The sequence below is a fragment of the Schistocerca cancellata genome, chromosome 1, assembly GCF_023864275.1.
Source record: "Schistocerca cancellata isolate TAMUIC-IGC-003103 chromosome 1, iqSchCanc2.1, whole genome shotgun sequence".
In the NCBI taxonomy this organism is placed as follows: domain Eukaryota; kingdom Metazoa; phylum Arthropoda; class Insecta; order Orthoptera; family Acrididae; genus Schistocerca; species Schistocerca cancellata.
The window spans coordinates 1,058,618,753-1,058,642,616 of NC_064626.1; the positions used below are offsets into that span (position 1 = coordinate 1,058,618,753).

Here is a 23,864-nt window from a genome sequence, read left to right on the forward strand (position 1 = left end):
CTGATCGGCTATTCTTCGAAGGATTCTTCATTCTATGGTTTCAAGATTGTGTAATTCACTACTAAACATTGACTTGCGTAGAGACATTCTGGTTTTAGTACTGTGTTGTAGCGCTGTATTTTGAAATTTTTGCAGAGACCTTTCGGTGTAAATGTTCCTTGTGATGCCATATGCTCTATTCATTTTCAGTCCTCTCCCTTCTAGAACGAATTTTTCTAAGCCATTTTCTTGACTCATTTTTTCGAAATATTTAAATTTATTATCCTTCTTTATCTGTCCAGTATCTGGTAAATTTTGTTCTTATTTACAGAAATTCTTAAACTTCCTTTATTGGCTACTTCTTCTAAGAGATTGATTTGTATCTGCAATTGTCGTGTTTTCAGAAAGACTATTAAGATCAACCGCAAATGCTAGACAGTGGATTACAATACCTTTGTTCTTAGTCCCCCGTCTTATTGGTGATAGCTTATTTTCTTTCTGTTTTTGTTTCCATTCTCTTACTATTTTCTCTAGGAGACAGTTGAAGAGGAGTGGAGACAGGTCTATTGCCTTACACCTGTGCTTTTTTTGAATGCCTTAGGTATTTCACCCCGAAACATCACTTTTTGTTTGGTGTCTGTGAGCATTGCATGAATAACGTAAATTTCCCTTATTATCTGTTTCAAAACTGATAATATGCATTGAGAACTCTGATAATTACACGTTGACGACACCGAATGTTTACTGACGTTGAAATTATTTATCTTTCTCTTACAGGAGCAGTTCTTTCTAACATCAGCCTAGTGACCGATTTTACAGACAACACTATGCTTGGATACGGCTTTTGCCCGGGAACTATAAGAGACGGAAGAAGATGTAGCACCACTAAGGCCTTTCTTGAACCAGTGAAGAGACGGAGGAATCTTCATATAATAAAAAATGCTCTTGTCACAAAAGTATTGTTAGATCTACATCTACATCTACATACATACTCCGCAATCCACCATACGGTGCGTGGCGGATGGTACCTTGTACCACAACTAGCATCTTCTCTCCCTGTTCTACTCTCAAACAGAACGAGGGAAAAATGACGGCCTATATGCCTCTGTACGAGCCCTAATCTCTCTTATCTTATCTTTGTGGTCTTTGCGCGAAATATATGTTGGCGGCAGTAAAATTGTACTGCAGTCAGCGTCAAATGCTGGTTCTCTAAATTTCCTCAGTAGCGATTCACGAAAAGAACGCCTCCTTTCCTCCAGAGACTCCCACCCGAGTTCCTGAAGCATTTCCGTAACACTCGCGTGATGATCAAACCTACCAGTAACAAATCTAGCAGCCCGCCTCTGAATTGTCCTCCCTCAATCCGACCTGACAGGGATCCCAAACGCTCGAGCAGTACTCAAGAATAGGTCGTATTAGTGTTTTGTAAGCGGTCACCTTTACAGATGAACCATATCGCCCCAAAATTCTACCAAGACGACTATCCACCTTCCCCACAACTGCCATTACATGCTTGTCCCCCTTCATATCGCTCTGCAATGTTACGCCCAAATATTTAATCGACGTGACTGTGTCAAGCGCTACACCACTAGTGGAGTATTCAAACATTACGGGATTCTTTTTCCTAATCATCTGCATTAATTTACATTTATCTATATTCAGAGTTAGCTGCCATTCTTTTAGATCTCAATACCAAGGTAGCATACGGAGTTCAGTTTGAGAGAGAAGAATATTCAAGAAATCAGAGCAACTAACGAGGTCATCATATCGACAGGGGCGTTAAACTCGCCAAAGATACTCATGCTCTCTGGAATTGGGAGGAAAGAAATCTTGGCACCGTTGGGAATTCCTGTCGTCGAGAACTTGAAGGTAGGCTGCAAGTATCAGGATCACATTCTGTATGTAGGTATCGCATACGCCCTGGACCCTGCCCTTACGGTAGACGTAATGTCTCAAAGGACGCTGTGACATACCTGCTAAACAAAACTGTCCCTATAGCTGGTATCCAATGCAATGGGTATATGGGGTTCCTGAAGACAAAGAACGATCACTCATCTGGAAACAGACCCAGCGTGCAGGTTTACCACCACTGTGCGGCGATCAGGTTATCCTTCGACAATGATATATCTCTCACGCCGTTAGCAACGACGAAAAATGACGTGCGAAATGGTTGGATAAGCGTACTCAATGAAACTGGGTCTAACTCCTGCGTTCACGAAGCAGGGGTTGCGTCGAACTTCGAACAGCCGACCCGCGGGATTCACCTCTGATCAGGGCTAACTACGTGACGCGGCCAGAGGACATGGAGACGCTGTTGGATGGCATCCAGCAGATTGTGGACGTGGGGCGGTGCATACTCCGAGTGCGAGCGGTTCGTGACGTCCCAGTGAAGCAGTGCTCGCACCACGCGTCCCTGACCAGGAGCTACTGGCCGTGCGCCGTGCCATTCCTCACTGCGTCGGCGCAGCATCCGGCGGGCACCTACGCCATTGTCACCGGAGCCGACGCGGTCGTCGACCCGCTGTTGCGGGTGCACGGCGTCGCCGGTCCGCGCGTCGTCGACGCTTATGTCATGCCTGCCATTGCTAGCGGCAACACTAATGCTCCTACCATTATGAAGCCAAAAAGGCTGCATATATGTTTGCGCGAGCATGGCATCCAGGAGAAAATTCTTCCAGCAAAGAATTCAGTTGATGTCAATAAAATTCTTTTGGGTTTGAGCCCGCATTGTCACCTGTAAAATTCCGACATTTCGACGACTGTTGCAAAGCACCTTCCTCAGGGTGTATTTCCAACGACTGTTGCAAGGCGCCTTCGTCAGGATGTATTGCTAACACAATACACCCTGAGGAAGGAGCCCTGCAACAGTTGCTGAAACGTCGGAATTTTACAGATAACAATGCGGCCTCAATCCCAGAAGAATTTTATTGACTGTGACATCGGCCGCGGAAGACTACGTTTACAATACAGTTGATGTTAATGTCAATTGAGCTGACTGAAAAGTTACTTAGCAACTGCATAACTCCAAAGGCTCAGCTGTAGAATAAATGAATTTAATAATGTAGGATAATCCTAGTTACATTAATATGGATAACATTGTTTTGAATAACGAGAGGCGTTCAATAAATAATGCAACACATTTTTTCTCTGCCGATTTCGGTTGAAAAATGCACGGTTGGTTATGGGGTATCGGGGACCATTACCGCTTCAGCCACTACAGTTTCATTAAGTACACATGGGTGATGGCTCTATACGTACCCTTCCCTATTTCGGTTGAAAAATGGATGGTTTGTTATGTGGTATCGGGGTCCATTACCACTTCAGGCCCCACAGTTTCATGACGTACACATACGTGACAGCGCTATGCATACTCTTCACGATTTCGGTTGAAAAATGCACGATTTGATGTGGGTTATTGGGGACCATTACCGCTTCAGCCCCTACAGTTTCATGAAGCACACATTGGTGACGGCACTATACGTACCCTTCAAATTGTAACAGAGGTGTGTTCCAGGCAGAGAGCTGTCACTGAGTTTTTCCTGATCATCACAGGTATTCAAAGGCGCTTGCAAAATGTCTCCGGCGAACTGACGGTTAACAAACGCACGATGAGTAGCTGGCCTGGTTTCTGTCGTCATCGCAACAAAGTGGCTCATACCTGTCCTCTCTCGCACGTGCCAGCCGACGTCACACACCCGCAGGAAATTGAAGATACCACTTCAGCGTTTTAGTCACCATAAAAATGCAAATAAACCTCTGCTTCTCCTCGACAGAGCAAGACCTCACATAAGTTAGCGCACCCGTGAGGAGCTTACCAAATTTCATTGGACTGCTCTTCCTCGTTCACCCTGCAGCCAGGATCTCGCACCTTCCGACTTCCATCTGTTTGGCACAATGAAGGATTCACTCCGCGGGAAGCAGTGCGGCCGCGCGAAGTGGCCGTGCGGTCTTGGGCGCCATGTCACGGATTGCGCGGCCACTGCCACCGGCGGTTCGAGTCCTCCCTCGGGAATGTGTGTGTGTGTTGTTCTTAGCATAAGTTAGTTTGACTTAGTCTGAATAGTGTGTAACTCTAGGGACCGATGACTTCAGTAGTTTGGTCCCTTAAGAATTCACACATATATGAACATTTGAACATTTGAATCGGTGCGTGGGTGATGGGGCGGTTACTGATGCAGCTGACATCGATGTCGACTTATAGGGTGGGGCAAGGTCGTCCCACTGAAAGGAGATTATGATGAAAAATAGGGTTCGGTAGCCAAAACAATGGGGACTTCTATGGTATATTGTAATCCTGAATAAAACCAGTCACCTTCAGAAAAAAAGTGTTGCATTACGTATTCAACGCCCGTCGTATATGTGCAGATGAAGCGGTATCAAAACCGGCGGCTCTGAAGTGTGGCGTCCCTCTGTGAGCTATGTTACGTTTCCATCGCATTTAATGGACGAAAGTTACTGTTCCAAGGTATCGATAGCTTTTACAAGGTGAAATAAACATTACAGCTCTAAAAGACGAATTGCCTCTCTTAAACGTGGGTGGAAATGGGTTAGGTCTTCATATTTATTTTAAACCATCAGTCCTTTCATTTACCCGCCAGGTTAGCCGAGCGCGCTGACGCGCTGCTTTCTGGACTCGGGTGGGCGCGCCGGCACCGGATCGAATTTTCCCAGCGGATTTCCGACGAGGGCCAGTGTGCCGGCCAGCCTGGATGTGGTTTTTAGGCGGTTTTCCACATCCCCCTAGGTGAATACAGGGCTGGTCCCCACGTCCCGCTCCAGTTACATGCCTCTCAGACATCTGAACACTTTCGCACAATTCCATGGATTACAATAGTCGCAGACAGTTGGGGTACACTAATTCCTTACCAGGGGGTATAGGGTGGCGGAAGGAAGGGCATCCGGCCACCCCTTCAACTAACATTGCCACATCCGATTAACCATGCCAACCCTGCGTATCCGCGGGAAAAACGGCACAAGCAAAAGGAAGAAAGAAAAAAAAAGTCCTTTCATTTATTGGATACCGTCCTCTGCCTCTTGGTACGAACTGCCATCGGCTGCTCCAGCGACAAAAGGTTTGCAAATGTCACATTTCTGCTCATCGGATGCGATTTCCTAGGCATCATAAATATTCGTAATTACTTTATCTCCATGTACACCAACTTACTATTGAAACACGAATAAATAAGAGCATCAGCTATCTGATCTTACATATTACTCGGCACAACAGCAAAACCGCATTCAAAAGTCGTGGGAAAGAAGCAATATCTGCAACTTCACGTGGCACCAACGTTCTCAAATGAGCACATGTAGGTGAGCGATAGGGAAAGCAACCATAGTACATTTCAGCAGTCACGGTATTCAACAATAAATAATCACAGTGGGATAGAATGCGTTAGTTAACGACAAACTATCATCTACAGTTGACATAATACTTAACTAAATAAAGTAAGGTTGCTAACGACATATCAGAAGAAATATAAGCATATCGCTGTTGCTAGTATTAGTATCCCTTACACTGACACAGTTTTAAAAATGATTACAAACGTTTCTAAAGCACAAAGAAAAGTAAAATTCTCTCTCTCTCTCTCTCTCTCTCTCTCTCTCTCTCTCTCTCTCTCTCTCTCTATGCAGATACTAATAGCTAAGTTTTAGACGTTAGAAGTAATAAACATCAGTACTCCTTATGTGACGGAGTAGTTGGAATTTCCACACCAGGTACTTAGAAGACTCAAGTGCTTTGGCGTTTAAGAGACGCAATTTCAGCCATAGTCACAGATATACACAGGACAGAGAAAGCATTTGTAGACAAACGTCGAACTAAATGTCAAACAACTCGACCTTTAAAATGTAGATGTAATTGCGTTACAACAGATATTAAGACAAGGTACTTAAGTCTTGGAAGTGACTGAGTACTATTGTTAGATGTTTAGAGAATGTTGTGGAGTGAAACAAAGAAATACAGTAGCACAATGAAAAAGTATCCATGTAACTACTGTACAAGCAAGTAATATTCTTCATATTACGAAAGTATTCACTGTACTGCGAACAGACGTATAGCAGGTCTATGACAGTACTTCTCATTAGCTGGCTTAATTATGTTTCTTAAAGCACATCATATTCGGTATTATCTCATTTTTGACGATGACATTTATAAATGTCAGAGGATTGTAAAGTGTGACACATGCTGAAGCAAAATCTTTTGCAAAGGCCGAAACTGCAACTGTGAAATAAATAATTTCTACATTCAACGGCGAATATAACAATTCTTCGTTACTGTGGCCCGACCATCAGAACTTAATAAATATGTTTTCGATGTTGGTACATTATAAAATTGCAATTATACTGTCTACGTTTCTGATTAGGACTAAGTAGTTGAACTATCAAAGTTCTGACTGGATTGTGTAAGTTTCTACATAGCATAACGTGCGAAAGCCATGATAAAAATGTATTTCATATCTTCCTTTAACCACAGGACACGGTGTGAGAGTATGTATATGTATTAAAATGGGTTTTACAAAGCGTCAATTTATGTCACCATAATGCAGTAAAAAGTATTTTAATTGAGTGAACTGTAGGGTCTTGGTAACACTTGTGAAACAAGGCAAAACAGTTTTTGTTTAGTTAAGAACGTATTTGTCAGTAACCATCATTTTCCAAAACTGACGAATGTAGCATCAATTAAGCAAAAGAGAAATCATGACGTCAAGGAACGCATATTTTGAAATAAAAACTCATCAAAAGAATCGTGCAGAGATACTCTCCTGGAAATGGAAAAAAGAACACATTGACACCGGTGTGTCAGACCCACCATACTTGCTCCGGACACTGCGAGAGGGCTGTACAAGCAATGATCACACGCACGGCACAGCGGACACACCAGGAACCGCGGTGTTGGCCGTCGAATGGCGCTAGCTGCGCAGCATTTGTGCACCGCCGCCGTCAGTGTCAGCCAGTTTGCCGTGGCATACGGAGCTCCATCGCAGTCTTTAACACTGGTAGCATGCCGCGACAGCGTGGACGTGAACCGTATGTGCAGTTGACGGACTTTGAGCGAGGGCGTATAGTGGGCATGCGGGAGGCCGGGTGGACGTACCGCCGAATTGCTCAACACGTGGGGCGTGAGGTCTCCACAGTACATCGATGTTGTCGCCAGTGGTCGGCGGAAGGTGCACGTGCCCGTCGACCTGGGACCGGACCGCAGCGACGCACGGATGCACGCCAAGACCGTAGGATCCTACGCAGTGCCGTAGGGGACCGCACCGCCACTTCCCAGCAAATTAGGGACACTGTTGCTCCTGGGGTATCGGCGAGGACCATTCGCAACCGTCTCCATGAAGCTGGGCTACGGTCCCGCACACCGTTAGGCCGTCTTCCGCTCACGCCCCAACATCGTGCAGCCCGCCTCCAGTGGTGTCGCGACAGGCGTGAATGGAGGGACGAATGGAGACGTGTCGTCTTTAGCGATGAGAGTCGCTTCTGCCTTGGTGCCAATGATGGTCGTATGCGTGTTTGGCGCCGTGCAGGTGAGCGCCACAATCAGGACTGCATACGACCGAGGCACACAGGGCCAACACCCGGCATCATGGTGTGGGGAGCGATCTCCTACACTGGCCGTACACCACTGGTGATCGTCGAGGGGACACTGAATAGTGCACGGTACATCCAAACCGTCATCGACCCCATCGTTCTACCATTCCTAGACCGGCAAGGGAACTTGCTGTTCCAACAGGACAATGCACGTCCGCATGTATCCCGTGCCACCCAACGTGCTCTAGAAGGTGTAAGTCAACTACCCTGGCCAGCAAGATCTCCGGATCTGTCCCCCATTGAGCATGTTTGGGACTGGATGAAGCGTCGTCTCACGCGGTCTGCACGTCCAGCACGAACGCTGGTCCAACTGAGGCGCCAGGTGGAAATGGCATGGCAAGCCGTTCCACAGGACTACATCCAGCATCTCTACGATCGTCTCCACGGGAGAATAGCAGCCTGCATTGCTGCGAAAGGTGGATATACACTGTACTAGTGCCGACATTGTGCATGCTCTGTTGCCTGTGTCTATGTGCCTGTGGTTCTGTCAGTGTGATCATGTGATGTATCTGACCCCAGGAATGTGTCAATAAAGTTTCCCCTTCCTGGGACAATGAATTCACGGTGTTCTTATTTCAATTTCCAGGAGTGTATAAGGGATAAGGCGATACAAGCATCATAGTGTGTCTAGAAGTTTAAGCAAGGGAGTGGGACAAGAATTTACATTTGCACGGTTGCCTTTTCTTTTTCTTCTTCTTTTTAGTTAGTTATCAGGCTTCTTACTGGTCTGTTGCAGCCAACCAGGAATTCCTCTCCTGTGCCAAACTTATCATATTAGCACTTGAAACCTGCGTCCTCAATTATTTGTTTGATCTATTCCAATCTTTGTCCCCATAAACAGCTTTACTCTCTATAGCTCCCTCTGTTACCATGGAAGTCCTTCCGAGACGTCTTAACAGTTGTCCTATCATGCTGTCCCTTCTTCTTTTCAGTGTTTTCCATACATTTCTCGCCTCTCCGATTCCGCCCAGAACATCCTCATTCGCTACTTTATCAGTCCACCTAATTTTCAACATTCGTCTGTACCACGACATCTGAAGCGCATTAGTTCTCTTCTGTTCCGGTTTTCCCGCAGTCCATGTTTCACTACCATACAATGCTGTGCTCCAAACGTACATTCATACAAATTTCTTCCTCAAATTAAGGCATATATTTGATGCTAATGAACTTCTCATAGCCAGGAATGCCATTTTTGCCAGTGCTAGTCTGCCTTTTATGTCGTCCTCTCTCCGTCCGTCACTGGTTGTTTTGCTGCCTACGTACCAAATTCCTCAATTTCATCTACTACGTGACCATCAATCCTGATTTTGTCATTTTAGCTATTTCCCGTTATTGTCTTCCTTCTTCGATTTCTCTCAATCCCGAATGTGTGACCATTAGACCGTTCATTCCATTCAGCAGATCTTGTAATTTTTATTCATCTTCGCTGAGGAAAGCAATGTCGTCCGCAAACTTGGTCATTGATATTAATTTACCTTGAATGTTAATTCCACTCTGGGACTTTTCTTTTATTTCCATCACTGCTTCTTCGATGTATAGGTTGAATAGTAGGGTGAAAGAGTACATCCCCGTCTTATAGTCTTTTTAGTCCGAGGACTTAGCTCTTTGTCTTCCGCTCTTATTATTGCCTCTTCACTCTTGTACATGTTGTACATTATTCGTTTCTCCCTATAGCTTACCCCTATTTTTCTCAGAATTTCGAACGTGTTTCGTCATTTGACTCTGTCGAATACTTTTTTCAGTTCGACAAATCCTATCAACGTGCACTTATTTTCCTTTAATCTTTTTTCCATTATCAACCGCAACATCAGAACTCCCTTTCTGGTGCCTCTATCTTCCTTAAAGCCAAATTGATCGTCATCTAACACATTCTCAGTTTTCTTTCCTATGCTTCTGTATGTTGTTTCGTCAGCTGCTTGGATGCATGAACAATAATTCTCACACTTGTGAGTTCTTGCAGTCTTCGGAATTGTGTGGATGATATTTTACCGAAAGTCAGATGGTATATCGTCAGATTCATATACCCTAGACATAGACGTGAGTAGTCGATTTGTTGCCACTTCCCTCAATGGTTTTAAGAAGTCTGATGGAATGTTACTTACCCATGCTGGCTTATTTGTTCTTAAGTCATCCACAGCTTCTGTTTCGAATACTGGATCTTTTATGTCTTCTATATCGGCTCCTGCTTCTTCTTCTATTACGTCAGACAAGTCTACTATCTCATAGCGGGCTTCAGTGTACTCTTTCCACCCATCTACTCCCTACTTTGCATTCAACAGTGGAATTTCCATTGCACTCTTAATGTTAGCACCCTTGCTCTTAATTTCATTGAAGGTTGTTTTAACTTTCCTGTATGCCGGGTCACTCCTTCTGACAATAACTTTTTTCGATTTCTTCGCACTTTTCATGCAGCCACTTCACCTTAGCTTCAGTGAACTTCCTATTTATTTCATTCCTAATAGACTAGTATTTCTGTATTCCTATATTTCCCTGAAAATTTTTGTACTTCCCTCTTCCCTCGAGCAAGTGAAGTATTTCTTCTGTTACCTATGGTTTATTCGCTGTTAACTTCTTTGTACCTATGTTTTTCTTTCCAACCTCAGTGACTGCCCTGTTTAGAGATGTCCATTCCTCTTCAACTGTACTGCCTACTGAGCTGTTCCTTATAACAGGATCTATAGCCTTAGAAAATTCAAGTGTATCTCATCATTCCTTCGTGCTTCTGTGTCCGACTTCTTTGGGCATTGATTTTTCCTGACTAGTCTCTTAAACTTCAGCCTACTCTTCATCACTACTAAAATATGATCTGAGTATATAACTGCTCCCGGGTACGCCTAACAATCCATTGTCTGATTTCGGAATCACGCCAGATCAAGATGTAACCCAACAGAAACCTTCCCATATCTCTCTGCTTTTTCCGTGTATACAAATAATTCAATGAGTCTGAAGACGCATCAGGTAGTAATATCCCAGACCGTAGATTAAAATATGTAAAACAGACACATGCCGTTATTGTAGGTATACGGAGGGTAAATTATTACTATCTTAGTATGATTAGTGATACGCCTTCTTTAACATAATGAACAGGTGACGTATTATTTGTGGTTCCATTTCATATTTTTCACAGGTTGGGAGATAAAGATAGAATATGTTCGCAACGGATACTATTATTCATATACTTGCATTGTTAGGTTGACGCTGAAAGTTAAAGAAATATGAAACAGTAAAACTTCATGAAGACCGAGATAACATTGCTGGACGTCAGTAACAATAACAAATCACAAAGTGGCACTGACTAATAGAAAAAAATAATCGCCCAAACTGGAGAAGAAGGAAATAACATTCAAAAAAATATTTATTGAACTTCGATGTCATCTGCATGGAGATTGAAAAGGTATTATACACTGTGGAGTGTAGGCAGGGCGTGGGAGATGGGACAGCGTACATACTTCTGCCTTAAGAAGAAAGTAATATTTATAAAAATTGCTGCCGATTAAAATCGTAACACGGTGAATGTGGCATGCAAAATATGTCAAACTGGTTTGAAGCGTACTCCATTCCCGTATACGCCAGTGCTTCAGAGTTTGAAAAGATGCAACGCCTTATTTTCACGCTTGAGTGACATAGTGTAACCAGACATATTGTTAGGTAGCACGTTGGGTCCTGAATAATGGCATTAAAACATTTTGTTTCCTTATGTTTGTTTCTTGTTGAAAGAGCAATATCCTGACAATGTTATCCAACGATGAGCTACACTGTTGTTCACAAGACGTGGATGAAAAGTATTGAATAGTGTATCAGTCCGTGTAATGTCTGTTCAGATGTAACATCTGTCACGGCATGCGCAGTGAAAAGTCGATCTGCAATATTTTGAGTTGTGCACCGACATAGTCCACTACTAAGGAAAATGTTTTTCAGTACGGCTCAGTACAATTTACTGTCAGAAATCAGTATTTTTAACCTGCAAACTGCCTTTTCAAAATAAATAATTTTTTTTCATTAGCAAAAGACGCAACTTAACCTACACTGCGCTTGGTCTGCTACAGCGAATAGATGTCTGTGGTCTTCACCAACACTAGCCATGTAAATAAACAATTCTCCTCCTGAAGATCATAGTGTGAATCACCAAAAGGCGTACTGGCTCAAATGGCTCTGAGCACTATGGGTCTTAACTACTGTGGTCATCAGTCCCCTAGAACTTAGAACTACTTAAACCTAACTAACCTAAGGAAATCACACAAATCCATGTCCGAGGCAGGATTCGAACCTGCGACCGGAGCAGTCGCGCGGTTCCGGACTGAGCGCCTTAACCGCGAGACCACCGCAGCCGGCAAAGGCGTACTGGGATAAGAAACAAGTGACTGGCGCAGGAACTATGTTACTTGTATTGTGATCGCAACACTCATAATGCCATCTCTTACGGACGAGACATTCATTGTTTAATTTAATTAAACTTTATTAAAAGTGGACGAGCTTGCGAGCTGTTTATTTTAATGATAATAACTAAAGAAAAAGTACTGGATTGAATTACAGTACAGGTTTTAAATCTGTTTCATTTGAAAGAGTCAGTCACAAACAGTGAGCTCAATACTAAACCGGAGAGACTGCCCTATGAATGCCAAACACCGTCACTGTTTTCAGCGCAAAGACGGCTTTGAGCAGTCTCTCCAGTTGAGTACTGAGCTCAGTGGTCACAAAAAATCATGTGAACATTAAGAAGAACATGAGAAGTATCCCCTCCACAGCGTGATCAGAAGTTGTTTAGCGTTGGAAATGTCTCCGAAGGGCCGGCCGTGGTGGTCTCGCGGTTCTAGGCGCGCAGTGCGGAACCGCGCGACTGCTACGGTCGCAGGTTCGAATCCTGCCTCGGGCATTGATGTGTGTGATGTCTTTAAGTTAGTTAGGTTTAAGTAGTTCTAAGTTCTAGGGGACTGATGACCACAGCTGTTAAGTCCCATAGTGCTCAGAGCCATTTTTTTTGTCTCCGAAGGTGATTAGAAAATGAGAAATAATAAAGTGCGATTGGTATTGTTTTATGCAGAATGATGTTAACAAATTTATCAGATTATAGCTTCCAGAACCATTTATACGGAAACAGCTTAGAGACATACAGTCAAAGAGATTCTGTGAATTTTCGATCTTAGCGACATGTTGTTTTTTGTAAATGGGCGTTTTCGAATTTGAACATTAACAGAAAATGATTTGAACCACTTCCAATCTCTTCTCTTCCGCTAAAACGATCTGCGATTTACAGCCTGTGGGGGCAATTAATTTGTTGGAAAGATTAGTACGCGGTGAAACGACGACATTGCGCACGGTCATCCGATCACCTAAAGAAGATATTTTGTCGCTATGTTACACATCATACTCCGTACTCTTGGCACCACTAAGTCATCACGCATTCTCGGCTCCAGCCGCAAATGGGGAGAATGATTATCGGCTAGCTGTGTATCTTCTCGACTTCTTGAATTTTTTCGTCGCGGTAATTTCGCGTTTTTTTTAAATTTATGTTCCGTGATAAACAAATTTCTCTTTTACAGTAAAGCTTTTTGCTGCTCAAATAACAAAATCCAGCCGTATCTAGCGTCTTAATTTCTTAATCTGATTGCCTCAGTATCTTCTGATCTAATTCGACTACATTCCGTTACAATTTCTTAAAATATTATCCATTCCGTTCAACTGCGCTTTACGCTCTGTTGTATACAGACTAAAATCCAACGATAATAACTGTTCACACCGATTCCTATCTACATAAAGGTGAGACACTTTTTAGCTGACGGGGTGTTACTGAAAAGTGGAATCTGGTATTGAATATTTTTATCTGTTTTTCGCCGGTTATTGGGATGGTGGATAAATTCGTACCGTTTTCCCGTAAGTTTAATAAACACATCAGATACAAATAAGTGAGACTTAAGTCATCAATAATATATTCTCCTTCACTATTTAAAAGAATCCACCAACGCTACAGTAACATTCCAGTTCTGCGATCGTAGGAATCACAGGGTTTCAAGGCGAAGAAATCGTCGAGCCATGTTCGGAGCGAATTTTCGTCCGGAAAGGAAGTTCCCTAAGGGTTTTTCGATAGAGAGCGGACAAGGTGAAAATCTGAGGGCGCAGCTTCAGGTGAATACTGAACGACTTCCTAGCCTAAGTCCTGTATAGTGTTTTTTGTCAGTTTAGCAGAATACGGGCGGACATTATATGGAGTAGCATCACAAAACGAAATCTTCCTGATTGTTGTTCTTGGACTGCGTCTGCAAGATGTCTCAGTTGTCCACATTAACTGTTTGCAGTGATGATTACACACCGTCGCTGTTGCACCAGATGCATAACGATGTCTTTTGCGGATGCGTACAAGCTGCTTTGTTGGGGTTCAACCATTCCTCTGTTTTTCGTATGTTGGCATAAAGACACCGTACCTCGTCAGCAATAACGATATAGGATAGAATTGGTTAGTGTCGTTTGCAAGCCAACTAATGATACGCAGTCAGAGACGCACGTATGGCCAACCGCTGATTTTTGTGATTTTGACTTACAGCATTTAGGACCTTCCCCATTGCATGCCAACATCGCACGATGGTAGAATGATCACAGTTCATCAACTTCTCCACTTGTCAAGCATACTGACGGGGGTCGTTGTGGGTAAATGCGTTTAAACGATCTTCATCAAGTCCTGAATGTTTCCTGAACATGTAAAGTCACTAATGTCAGAACGATCCTCCTTAAAACGAGAAAACCGTTTCCTTGCCGTGATGTGTCCAATGGAATTATCCCTATGCATGGCGTAAATGTTTCTGCCTACCTCCGCTTCCGTCGCCCCTCTATTGAACTCAGACAGAAGAACATTTCTCAAATGTTCCAATATCTTCACTTGGCACTCCATTTTCTAGTATCCACAGTTCCACGTACTATCTTCAAATGACAAAATGGCGTTATGTATGCTTAAACAGCAATAGGCACTGCAAATAAAAAATTACAATCGATAAATAAACCCACAGCAACTGGAATACCAATATGCAAAAAAAAAAAAAAAACGTTACGAACTTATGAACCGATCTAATAATTGAGTCAACGCAGTCCGCTCGCCGCAATATGCAGAGGACGAGCATTTCAGCGCAGCTACACCAAGCATGTAGGAGTAACTTTTTTCTAAATTCTTTATATGAGGAAAGGTTATGCAATGGATATCTCATTCAGAAACCGCGTCTGAATGTTGATTGTTTGTGAGAAAACCGTCTTGTGTCCCGTGGAACAAGGACAAATGTCCACCAATGACAATCGATAAACAAACCCATAGCAACTGGAAAACCGGCCGGCCGAAGTGGCTGAGCGGTTCTAGGCGCTACACTCTGGAACCGCGGGACCGCTACGGTCGCAGGTTCGAATCCTGCCTCGAGCATGGATGTGTGTGATGTCCTTAGGTTAGTTAGGTTTAAGTAGTTTTATGTTCTAGGGGACTGACGACCACTGCAGTTACGTCCCATAGTGCTCAGAGCCATTTGAACCATTTTTTAGTCAGGTTTAAGTAGTGCTAAGTCTAGGGGACTGATGACCTTAGATGTTAAGTACCATAGTGCTTCGAGCCATTTGAACCAACTGGAATACCAATATTCAAAACAAAAACCTTACGAACTTATAGACCTACCAAATAACTGGATCAACGCTGTCGACTTGCCGCAATGTACAGAGGACGAGCTTTTCAGCACAGTTTTAGGGGAAGGAGGAGAAGAAACGGTTACATGAGAATATGGGCTTGGGACAAGAAATGAGAGAGGAGAAAGACTAATTGGTTTCTGTTATAAATTTCAGTGTGTAAAAGAGACAACAGTGACTGGGTGGTGACCTATTGAGGCCACAGTTTGTCGTCCCATGATAGAGTTGTGCGCATCAGACAGGATCCCGCTACGGTCATTTGAATACTGAATCTATGGGTTCAGCATGGCCATACTCAAAGCAATGCGGAAACTCAAGTAACATAACATGATTTTCCCGAAACTTCGCTCAGTGGAAGAGGGTCAAAATAAGCCAACAAGTGTCTCCGCTTGTCCGCTGATTACTCGACCATTTCTGAACAAACGACGGTCAACGTTTTCGACACATTTTCCACTACTTGTGTGCTCTTTACCACGCGATATGCTCGGACGAAATGGTGGCAGGAAGATTGGCGTCGCGGCTTCTTAATTTTGCACACTCTGCTCGAAACCCGTGTTATTTCTTTTATTTTCGGTGAAGTTCCTGTGAATTATCTTGATTCATAATCAATTGAAAGCGCCAGTTTTCGGACGGGTGATCCGTTGTGCATGGTTTGCACTGAAATTATTACCAACGTGCGAAATTTTCTGGAATGTTAACGACGTTTCTTTCGCGAGTGACATTCATACGAATAAATGTCACTGTGGCAAACCTCTCTTCGCGCTTGCCAGATTCCAATCGTCATCACCATGAGGGACCAGCGTCTGGTGGATGTTATGTATAATTTCGACAGCGACCGTGACAGTTATAGACTGTTAACGGTGATGACTTCGTCATATTTTTGCGCTCTGTGACGTACTGTGGCTACCTGTGATCTAAGAGCAGTGGCTTCGATTAGTAATCAAAATGTCCTCGGACCCGAGTTCGAAACCCGTCATCGCTTATGATTTGATTAATAATCAGCGTTGGCGGCCAAAGACTTCCGGCATAAGGAGTCACCTTCATTCTGCCAATGGCCTTGTCAAAGAGGGCGGAGGCGCGGACAGAAGTTAAGAGCTCTCTCTGGTCCTTCATGTAGGAAATTGCCCCTAAATGCGGAAGAATCAGCAATGATCAACGGTGTGAGGATGCAGAAGTCAATGGATACCACTGCATTAAAGACACATAAAGTGTATCCACAGGACATGTGTTCTGTAATTGAAAAAATGTCATGAGGATCTCTCCATTGGCAAAAGATTCCGGAATAGTCTCCGTTTCGGTTCTCCGGGATAGGATTGCCAAGAGGGAGGTGACTATGAGAAAAAGGTTTAATAATCAACGAAAGAATAACGTTATAGGAGTAGGGGCTTGAACGTGATAGGGAAGCTACATAGTCTGGAAATGCAAAGGCTCAGTCTAGATATGGTAGGGGTTAGTGAAGTCAACTGGAAAGAAGGCAAGGATATCTGGTCAAATAGGTACATGGTAATATCAACAGCAGCAGAAAATGGTATAATGGCAGTAGGATTCTTCATGAATGGGAAGGTAGGGCAGAGAGTGAGTTACAGTGAACAGTTTAGTGATAGGGTTGTTCTTATGAGAATTGACAGCAAACCAGCACCGACAACGATGGTTAAGGTATCCAAACCGACGTCGCAAGTTGAAAATGAAGAAACAGAGAAAGTATACGAGGATATTGAAAGGGTAATATAGTACGTAAAGGCAGATGAAAATCTAATAGTTACAGGGGACTGGAATGCAGTTTTAGGGGAAGGAGGAGAAGAAACGGTTACGTGAGAATATGGACTTGGGACAAGGAATGAGAGAGGAGAAAGACTAATTGGTTTCTGTAATAAATTTCGGTGTGTAAGAAAGAAAACTCTGTTCAAGAATCACGAGAGGAGGGTGTGTACTTGGAAAAGGCCAGGTGATATGGGAGGATTTCAGTTGGATTACATCATGGTCAGAGAGAGATTCCGAAATCAGATACTGCATTATAAGGCATACCCAAGAGTTTACATAGAGTCAGATCACAATTTAGTTGTGACGAAGAGTATGTTGAAGTCTAAGAGATAAGTCAGGAAGAATAAATACACAAAGAAGCGGGATATGGAAGTAAAAAGGAATGACAAGATACGCTTGAAGTTCTCCAAGGCTACAGTTATAGCAATAAGCAATAGCTCAGTAGGCACTGTAATTGAAGAGGAATGGACTGCTCTGAAAATGGCAATCACTGAAGTTGGAAAGGAAAACATAGGTACAAAGAAGGTTACTGCGATGAAACCACGGGTAACAGAAGAAATACTTCAGTTGATCACTGAAAGAAGTAAGTACAAGAATGATCAAGGAAATTCAGGGATACAGAAATACAAGTCGCTGAGAAATTAAATAAAGAGGGAGTGCAGGGAAGCTAAGAAATCGAAAAATATATGACTGTCGGGAAGACAGACTCAGTGCGTAGGAAAGTCAAAACAACATTCCGTGAAATTAAAAGCAAGGGTGGTAACATTAAGAGTGCAATGGGAATTCCACTGTTGAATGAAGAAGACAGAGCAGATAGGGGAAAGAGTACACTGAAGGCCTCTATGAGGAGAAGATTGGTCTGATGTGATAGAATAAGAAACAGGGGTCGATTTAGAAGAGATAGGGGATCCAGTATTAGAATCAGAATTTAAGAGAGCTTTAAGGAACTTAAATAAGCGAGAAGGGATAGGTAAAATTCCATTAGAATTTCTAAAATCATTGGGACAATTGGCAACAAAACGACTATACACGTTGGCGTGCAGAATGTATGGTTCTGGCGACATGCCATGTGACTTTCGGAGATAAGTCATCCACAGAATTTTGACGACTGCAAGAGCTTACAAGTGCGAGAATTGTCGCAAAATCGGCTTAACAGCTCATGCATCCAAGTTGCTGACAAGAATAGTATACAGAAAAATGGAAAAGGAAATTGAGGACGTGTTAGATGATGATCAGTTTGGCCTTAGGAAAGATAAAGGCACCAGAGAGGCCATTCTGACGTTGCGGTTGACAATGGAGACAAGACTAAAGAAAAATCATGACACGTTCAGAGTATCTGTCGACTTGGAAAAAGCATTCGACAATGTAAAATGGTGCAAAAACTTCGAAATTATGAGAAAAATACTACAGGGATAGACGGGTATATTCAATATGTACAAGACAAAGAGGGAATTATAAGCCTGAAATACCAAGAACGGAGTGTTCGGATTAAAAAGGGCGTAAGACAAGGACGTAGTCTTTCGCCCCATTGTTCAACCTGTACGTCGAAGAAGCAATGATGGAAGTAAAATAAAGATTCAGGAGTGAAATTAAAATTCAAGGTGAAAGGATATCAATGATAAGATTCGTTGATTACATTTCTATCCTCAGTGAAAGTGAAGAAGAATTATATGATCTGCTCAATGGAATGAACAGTCTAATGAGTACAGAATATGGGTACAGAGTAAATCGAAGAAAGAAGAAAGTAATGAGAAGTTGCAGAAATCAGAACAGCGAGAAACTTGACATCAGGATTGAGGGTCACAAAAAAGTTGAGGTATTTGGTATCTATGCAGCAAAATAACCCTTTATGAACGGAGCAAGGAGGAAATAAAAAGCAGGTTAGCACCGACAGGAAGCTCATTTCTCGCCAAGAGAAGTCTTTTCGTGTCATACATAGGCCTTATTTGATGAACAAATTTCTGAGGATGTATGCTTCGAGCACAGCATTGTATATTAGTGAAACATGGACTGTGGGAAAACCGGAACTGAAGAAAATCGAAGCATTTGAGATGTGGTGCCACAGATGAATGTTACAAATTAGGTGGACTGATAAGGTAAGAAATATGGAGGTTGTGCACAGAATCGAAGAGGAAATGAATATGTGTGACACACTGACAAGAAGAATGCACAGGATGATAGAACACCTCTTAAGACATCAGGGAATGACTTCCGCGATAGTAGAGGGAGCTTTAGAGAGCAATAACTATAGAGGAAGACAGAGATGGAATACATCCCAAATAACTGAGGAGTAGGTTCCAAGTGCTACTCTGAGATGGAGAGGTTGGCACATGAGAGCAATTTACGGAGGGCAGCACTAAAGCAGTCAGAAGACTGGTGCCACGAAAACGAAAAAAAAGTAATGTTTCTGCAAAATAACTCAAGATCTCACGTTGCTCATGCTGTTCAGAAACTCATGTTACCTTCCTCAGCATATTTAAAACTTTTCCCAAAAAATTATGTCATGCGACAATATTCGTGTTCTTTTTAAAATGCTACTCATCTCTCAATCCCACGAGCTCCTCTCGTCGCTCACACTCGTAAGTTCATCATTGTGAATCGCTCATCACTGTAGACTCCCACTTGCCTATTCTAACTCACTCTTTCAGCCTGACTAATTTTCATCATTTCTTGTTGTCTCGCTGTCCCTGTCTTCTGTCTCACAGCCACAATCTCCATCGTTCTGTCCTACAACTACTGCCTCCTCTCATTGTCACCGTCTCCCTCTTACTCCCTCTTACTGTACTATATCATTCATTCATTGTCACTGCAGCTGTCTCCTTTAAATGTCATTGTCTCTGTCTTCCTCGTTGTCGTTGTCGTAGACTCCGCCTCTCGTTATCATCAGCTGACACCCACTTCCACTTCCTTCTTCTCTTCATTCCTCCCCGACTGACACAACTCCTTCACTCTCTTCCAGCTATCGCTGCCAACTATGTTCCACTGCCCACTGCCACTGGGTTCCTCTCTTTCTCTCACAATCCCATTTTCTCTTTCGCTCTCTCTATACCATAACCACTGTCTACTGTTTTCCAGTTTTATTGCTTATCCATCTCTTTCCCACATCTCTTTCTCCCTCAGAGAATATGTTCGCATGCAAAAATATTTGGAAAAATTTTTAAAGGTAGGATGGCATTTCTCCGCTGGTCCCTTCTTTTGCCTGCTGCAGCAGGGCATGTCATTCACTTGTAAGGAACTCCATGGGCGAGTAAATTTTTATAGTTAGCTTATGTCGAATTGCAATAAAGCAAAACTTTACAACTTAGAGTTCCAAGAACCCTTCTGATGATAACGGAGACTCTTTACAGCATACTTATCCGTGCTACGTCACTTTATAAACTACGTCTTCTCTTTGCATGAGTATTGAACTTATACAAGTACGGTAAATATATATCTTTGTATCTCGGAAAGGGACAAATATATCAAGAAAATTGTCAGAGTTGTTCTAGATCGGAATGTAAAAATTCAGCCACGTGCTGTGCATAGCTGTCTTGGAATCCGCGGCTCTGTTTGGTACTAGAAAACCATGTTTTTGGGGTGTTTTTCGACAAAGGATGAAGATTTTTGAAATCGGAAAGATAGTGCTTCTGGATAAATGCTTAGAGAATATATCGCTAAAATTTGAGCAATTTTATTCCGTTAGTTATCTATGTATCTGGTGCTAACGACGAAAAAGTGTTAAAAACGATTTTTTCGTGTTTTCTCGGGAACCACTCATGAACTATACAATCCCTCCGTAAGCGCCTTAAGGCGCACCGAAGACCATGTTCAATGCTGAAAGAACCAACCGAATTGCTCCATTTGCCTATGCAGGAGGAAGTGTGTAATATTCAAAGTTTGACGCCGTACTGTAAGATAGTTGCAGTAAAACGATCCTTGTCTTAGGTTTACATATAGTCCCTAGCCAAAGGGATATCAAAAACCCTTGACCTTAACTCTCTATCTCGAATAGAATCCGAGGTATGAATGCGGCAAAAATTCCATTTTTATGTGCGGTATTTTGGAACATATTCGTAGCGCATTTTGTCGCATACGCACCGAGTGGCCAGTTGTTCTGGCCAGCACGTTCTGCAGATCTACTAGTGAAAGCTTGTGGCACTGAACTGCTGAAAACTGGCACAGCACCACTCCACCGATGAAGTCTCGCGTAGAATTGAAGCAGCACAGAATCACATCCTACGCACATCTGTCACGCAAGGTAAGTTTTCCTGCCACAAATGAGCGTTGTGAGTACTAAATTTCGCGTTTTGCATAGCCCCCCCTAAATTACTTACTAATTTAATTATTTATTCTTCATACTGTACTCTATAAGCACGATAAGCAAAATTTCACTATTTGCTGTCGTTCCTGTTATTGCCTATTTCATGTTGAACAGTGTACTTGACGGCGATCCGTTGCCCAATGTTGTGAACTTGCTACCCTTGTTGTAACCTGCCTCCGATGACGCTGCGATGCTGACGTGTGGAAAGCGTCAAGCAGTCGCACAACCGTGTCGGTGAAACGGGAGCCGTGTTTACACACTTGCAAACAAGGATCACGGCAAAGCCTCTCGCACGACGGAGTCAGCAATCTTCGGGCAGGTGTCTGCTCAGCACCCGCGTAAGCAACTATAGGACTCCTTGTTGGTAAGTAAGAAGTCTGCTGATATACATTCTACATGTCAGAGTCTCTCGCCCCGTCAATTGCCAGTCGAACACTTCACTTTTCTGGCGCTTTAGTTATAGTTTTGCAGTAGACTATCAAATCCATTTCAACGAATGCAGGTACGTTTGTGGTGGACTTCTGATAAACGGCGGTACATGCTTAGCGGCGAAAAGTGTAGACAGCAGTCGCAGTGTTTATGTTGGAGCATCGTTCTGAGGCTGCTTTACAAGGAGACCGTACGGCGATCTCAATTTTGTATTTATTTATATTTATTGTAAGTCAAGATCAGAACTCAAATATCGGCGAACCAAAGCAGATCGACGCAACCCTCAAAAAGTCTCGAGAAAATCACCGTTGTAGTTTTCCGGGCGTCTTTTAATACCATAAAAGTAAGACTATGTTTCCTATGGGCCTTGAGGCTCTGTAGTAGAATTCACCCCTACCATGCGAGCGGCTCACGTTCGCTGCCTGATGATGGGAAATTTTTAAGTAGCGGTACATGTCTTACGAACATTTGTATGAAGAGTAATGTGTTTTATTTAAAATAACCGTTACTAACAATCATTATATTTACAACGAAAACTGGATTTCTGTGTGTGATATGTACTTATAAATAAGAAGATACGCATTTCTCATAAAAATGACAGATATGCCATTACATGTCTGGTGTGCCATATTTCTCGCTATCGCCACTATGCATCGAGAGGTTCCAAGCTACTGTCTCCATGGCGACGGTGGGTGCCCCTACATTACCTTTGCTTCAGAATTTGTGTTTGAACCTCCACGCAACGGTTTATTTCTTACCCTCATTTCTTTGGTTGTTTAAGTGTATTCGCAATTATTTTTGTCAATATAAAATTATTACTACCGCGAACTACGTGCCTTACATGGCGCTTAATATTGTATTTCATCAACATCTAGATCGATGATTTATTTTTTGGGTATGTTACCATAGTATGTTAAACGTTATTGGATCTGAATGATGTCATGTAACAGGCCGGATCTCCCTCTTTATAAAGCGTAGCGTTTTGACGGTATTAGCAGTTACCAGATGTAACCTCCAACACTTATCAAGAACTTTTTTTTATTTTATTAAGTCTGTCTATTCATATTTATTATGTTGATGAAGTGTCTAATTTTGGAGACTGTTTCCCTTTAAAGAATATTATTGTTTAACGTTCCAGAGATACGGTCTGAAGGTGATGATATTCTATAGTATCGCAACCGGTAACCATTTTGAAGTGTGATTTTTAGTTTTTAATAAATCCTTTCGATGAAGACTGATCAGTATTTTAATTTTGTATCAGTCGCTGTTAATTTCCAGTAATGTTTTAAAAAGTTATTAATTTGATAAGAGTTACGTAGCATGTATTTGATGAAGTTTATTTTTAAATGACATACGTATTCGAACTGAATGGGGAAAAAACGAAAATTACAATGACCGAAATGAGACTGGAACCAGCTATCCAGCCAGTACGTCTCAAAACTTAGCTAAATTTTTTCCGTCTTTATGCATTTTTACACCTCATGAAAACTCTCGTAGAACATGCAACTTTCTTTAAAAATTTGCATCAACTGAGATCCGAATCCAAGCTACCTACGTAGCATGCGAGCGCTAATCCCACGTACCATAAACGCAAAAAATATATATGCAAATCACATTTCCTTGTGGTATCCTTATTAATATCACCCGACAAAGCGGACCGTAGACCTGGCTGCAGCGTCATTTCATTTGGTCAAGTAACGGTATAACAATGGTCCGGTTCAAAGTAGTACGTGTTTTAACATCGCAGAGCTAGCATCGGAAGTTTTCGCATAAAAGCCCATGGGAAGCATTCGAGTTCGTTTGCTTTTTATGTTAATAAATTGACTAAAAATGAGAACGCCAAAGGAGTGACAGCTTAAGCGGCAAATGTGACGGAATACGCAAGTATTGTGTTAAACTTGACGATGTCGATGATGAGCTGTATGGAAGGAGGCACTAGGTGCTGACATCAGTGAGTTTCTACACCAAAGGAGCAAAACCAATGTGCACAACACAAGTATACTATGCAGCTTATGGATAAGTCTGTTACTAGGCCGAAGTATTTGCGATATTGTGAACAATGCAACAACATAGGTACGTACCAAAAACTTCATCCTTTTTACGGCACAGAACTGCACTTTATCATTACGAAAGAAGCTCTCAAAAGGTTGTCCTC

General features: G+C 42.6%; 1 protein-coding gene across 1 annotated transcript in view; it reads left to right on the top strand.

The window, feature by feature from the left end:
• Positions 1-2,281: 2,281 nt before the first annotated feature.
• Positions 2,282-23,864, top strand: part of LOC126126296 (glucose dehydrogenase [FAD, quinone]-like) — a 116,471-nt gene continuing 94,888 nt past the window's right edge. The window contains exon 1 of the mRNA XM_049915140.1: positions 2,282-2,674. Coding sequence (XP_049771097.1) covers positions 2,282-2,674 — 393 coding nt within the window. The remainder of the gene's footprint in view (positions 2,675-23,864) is intronic.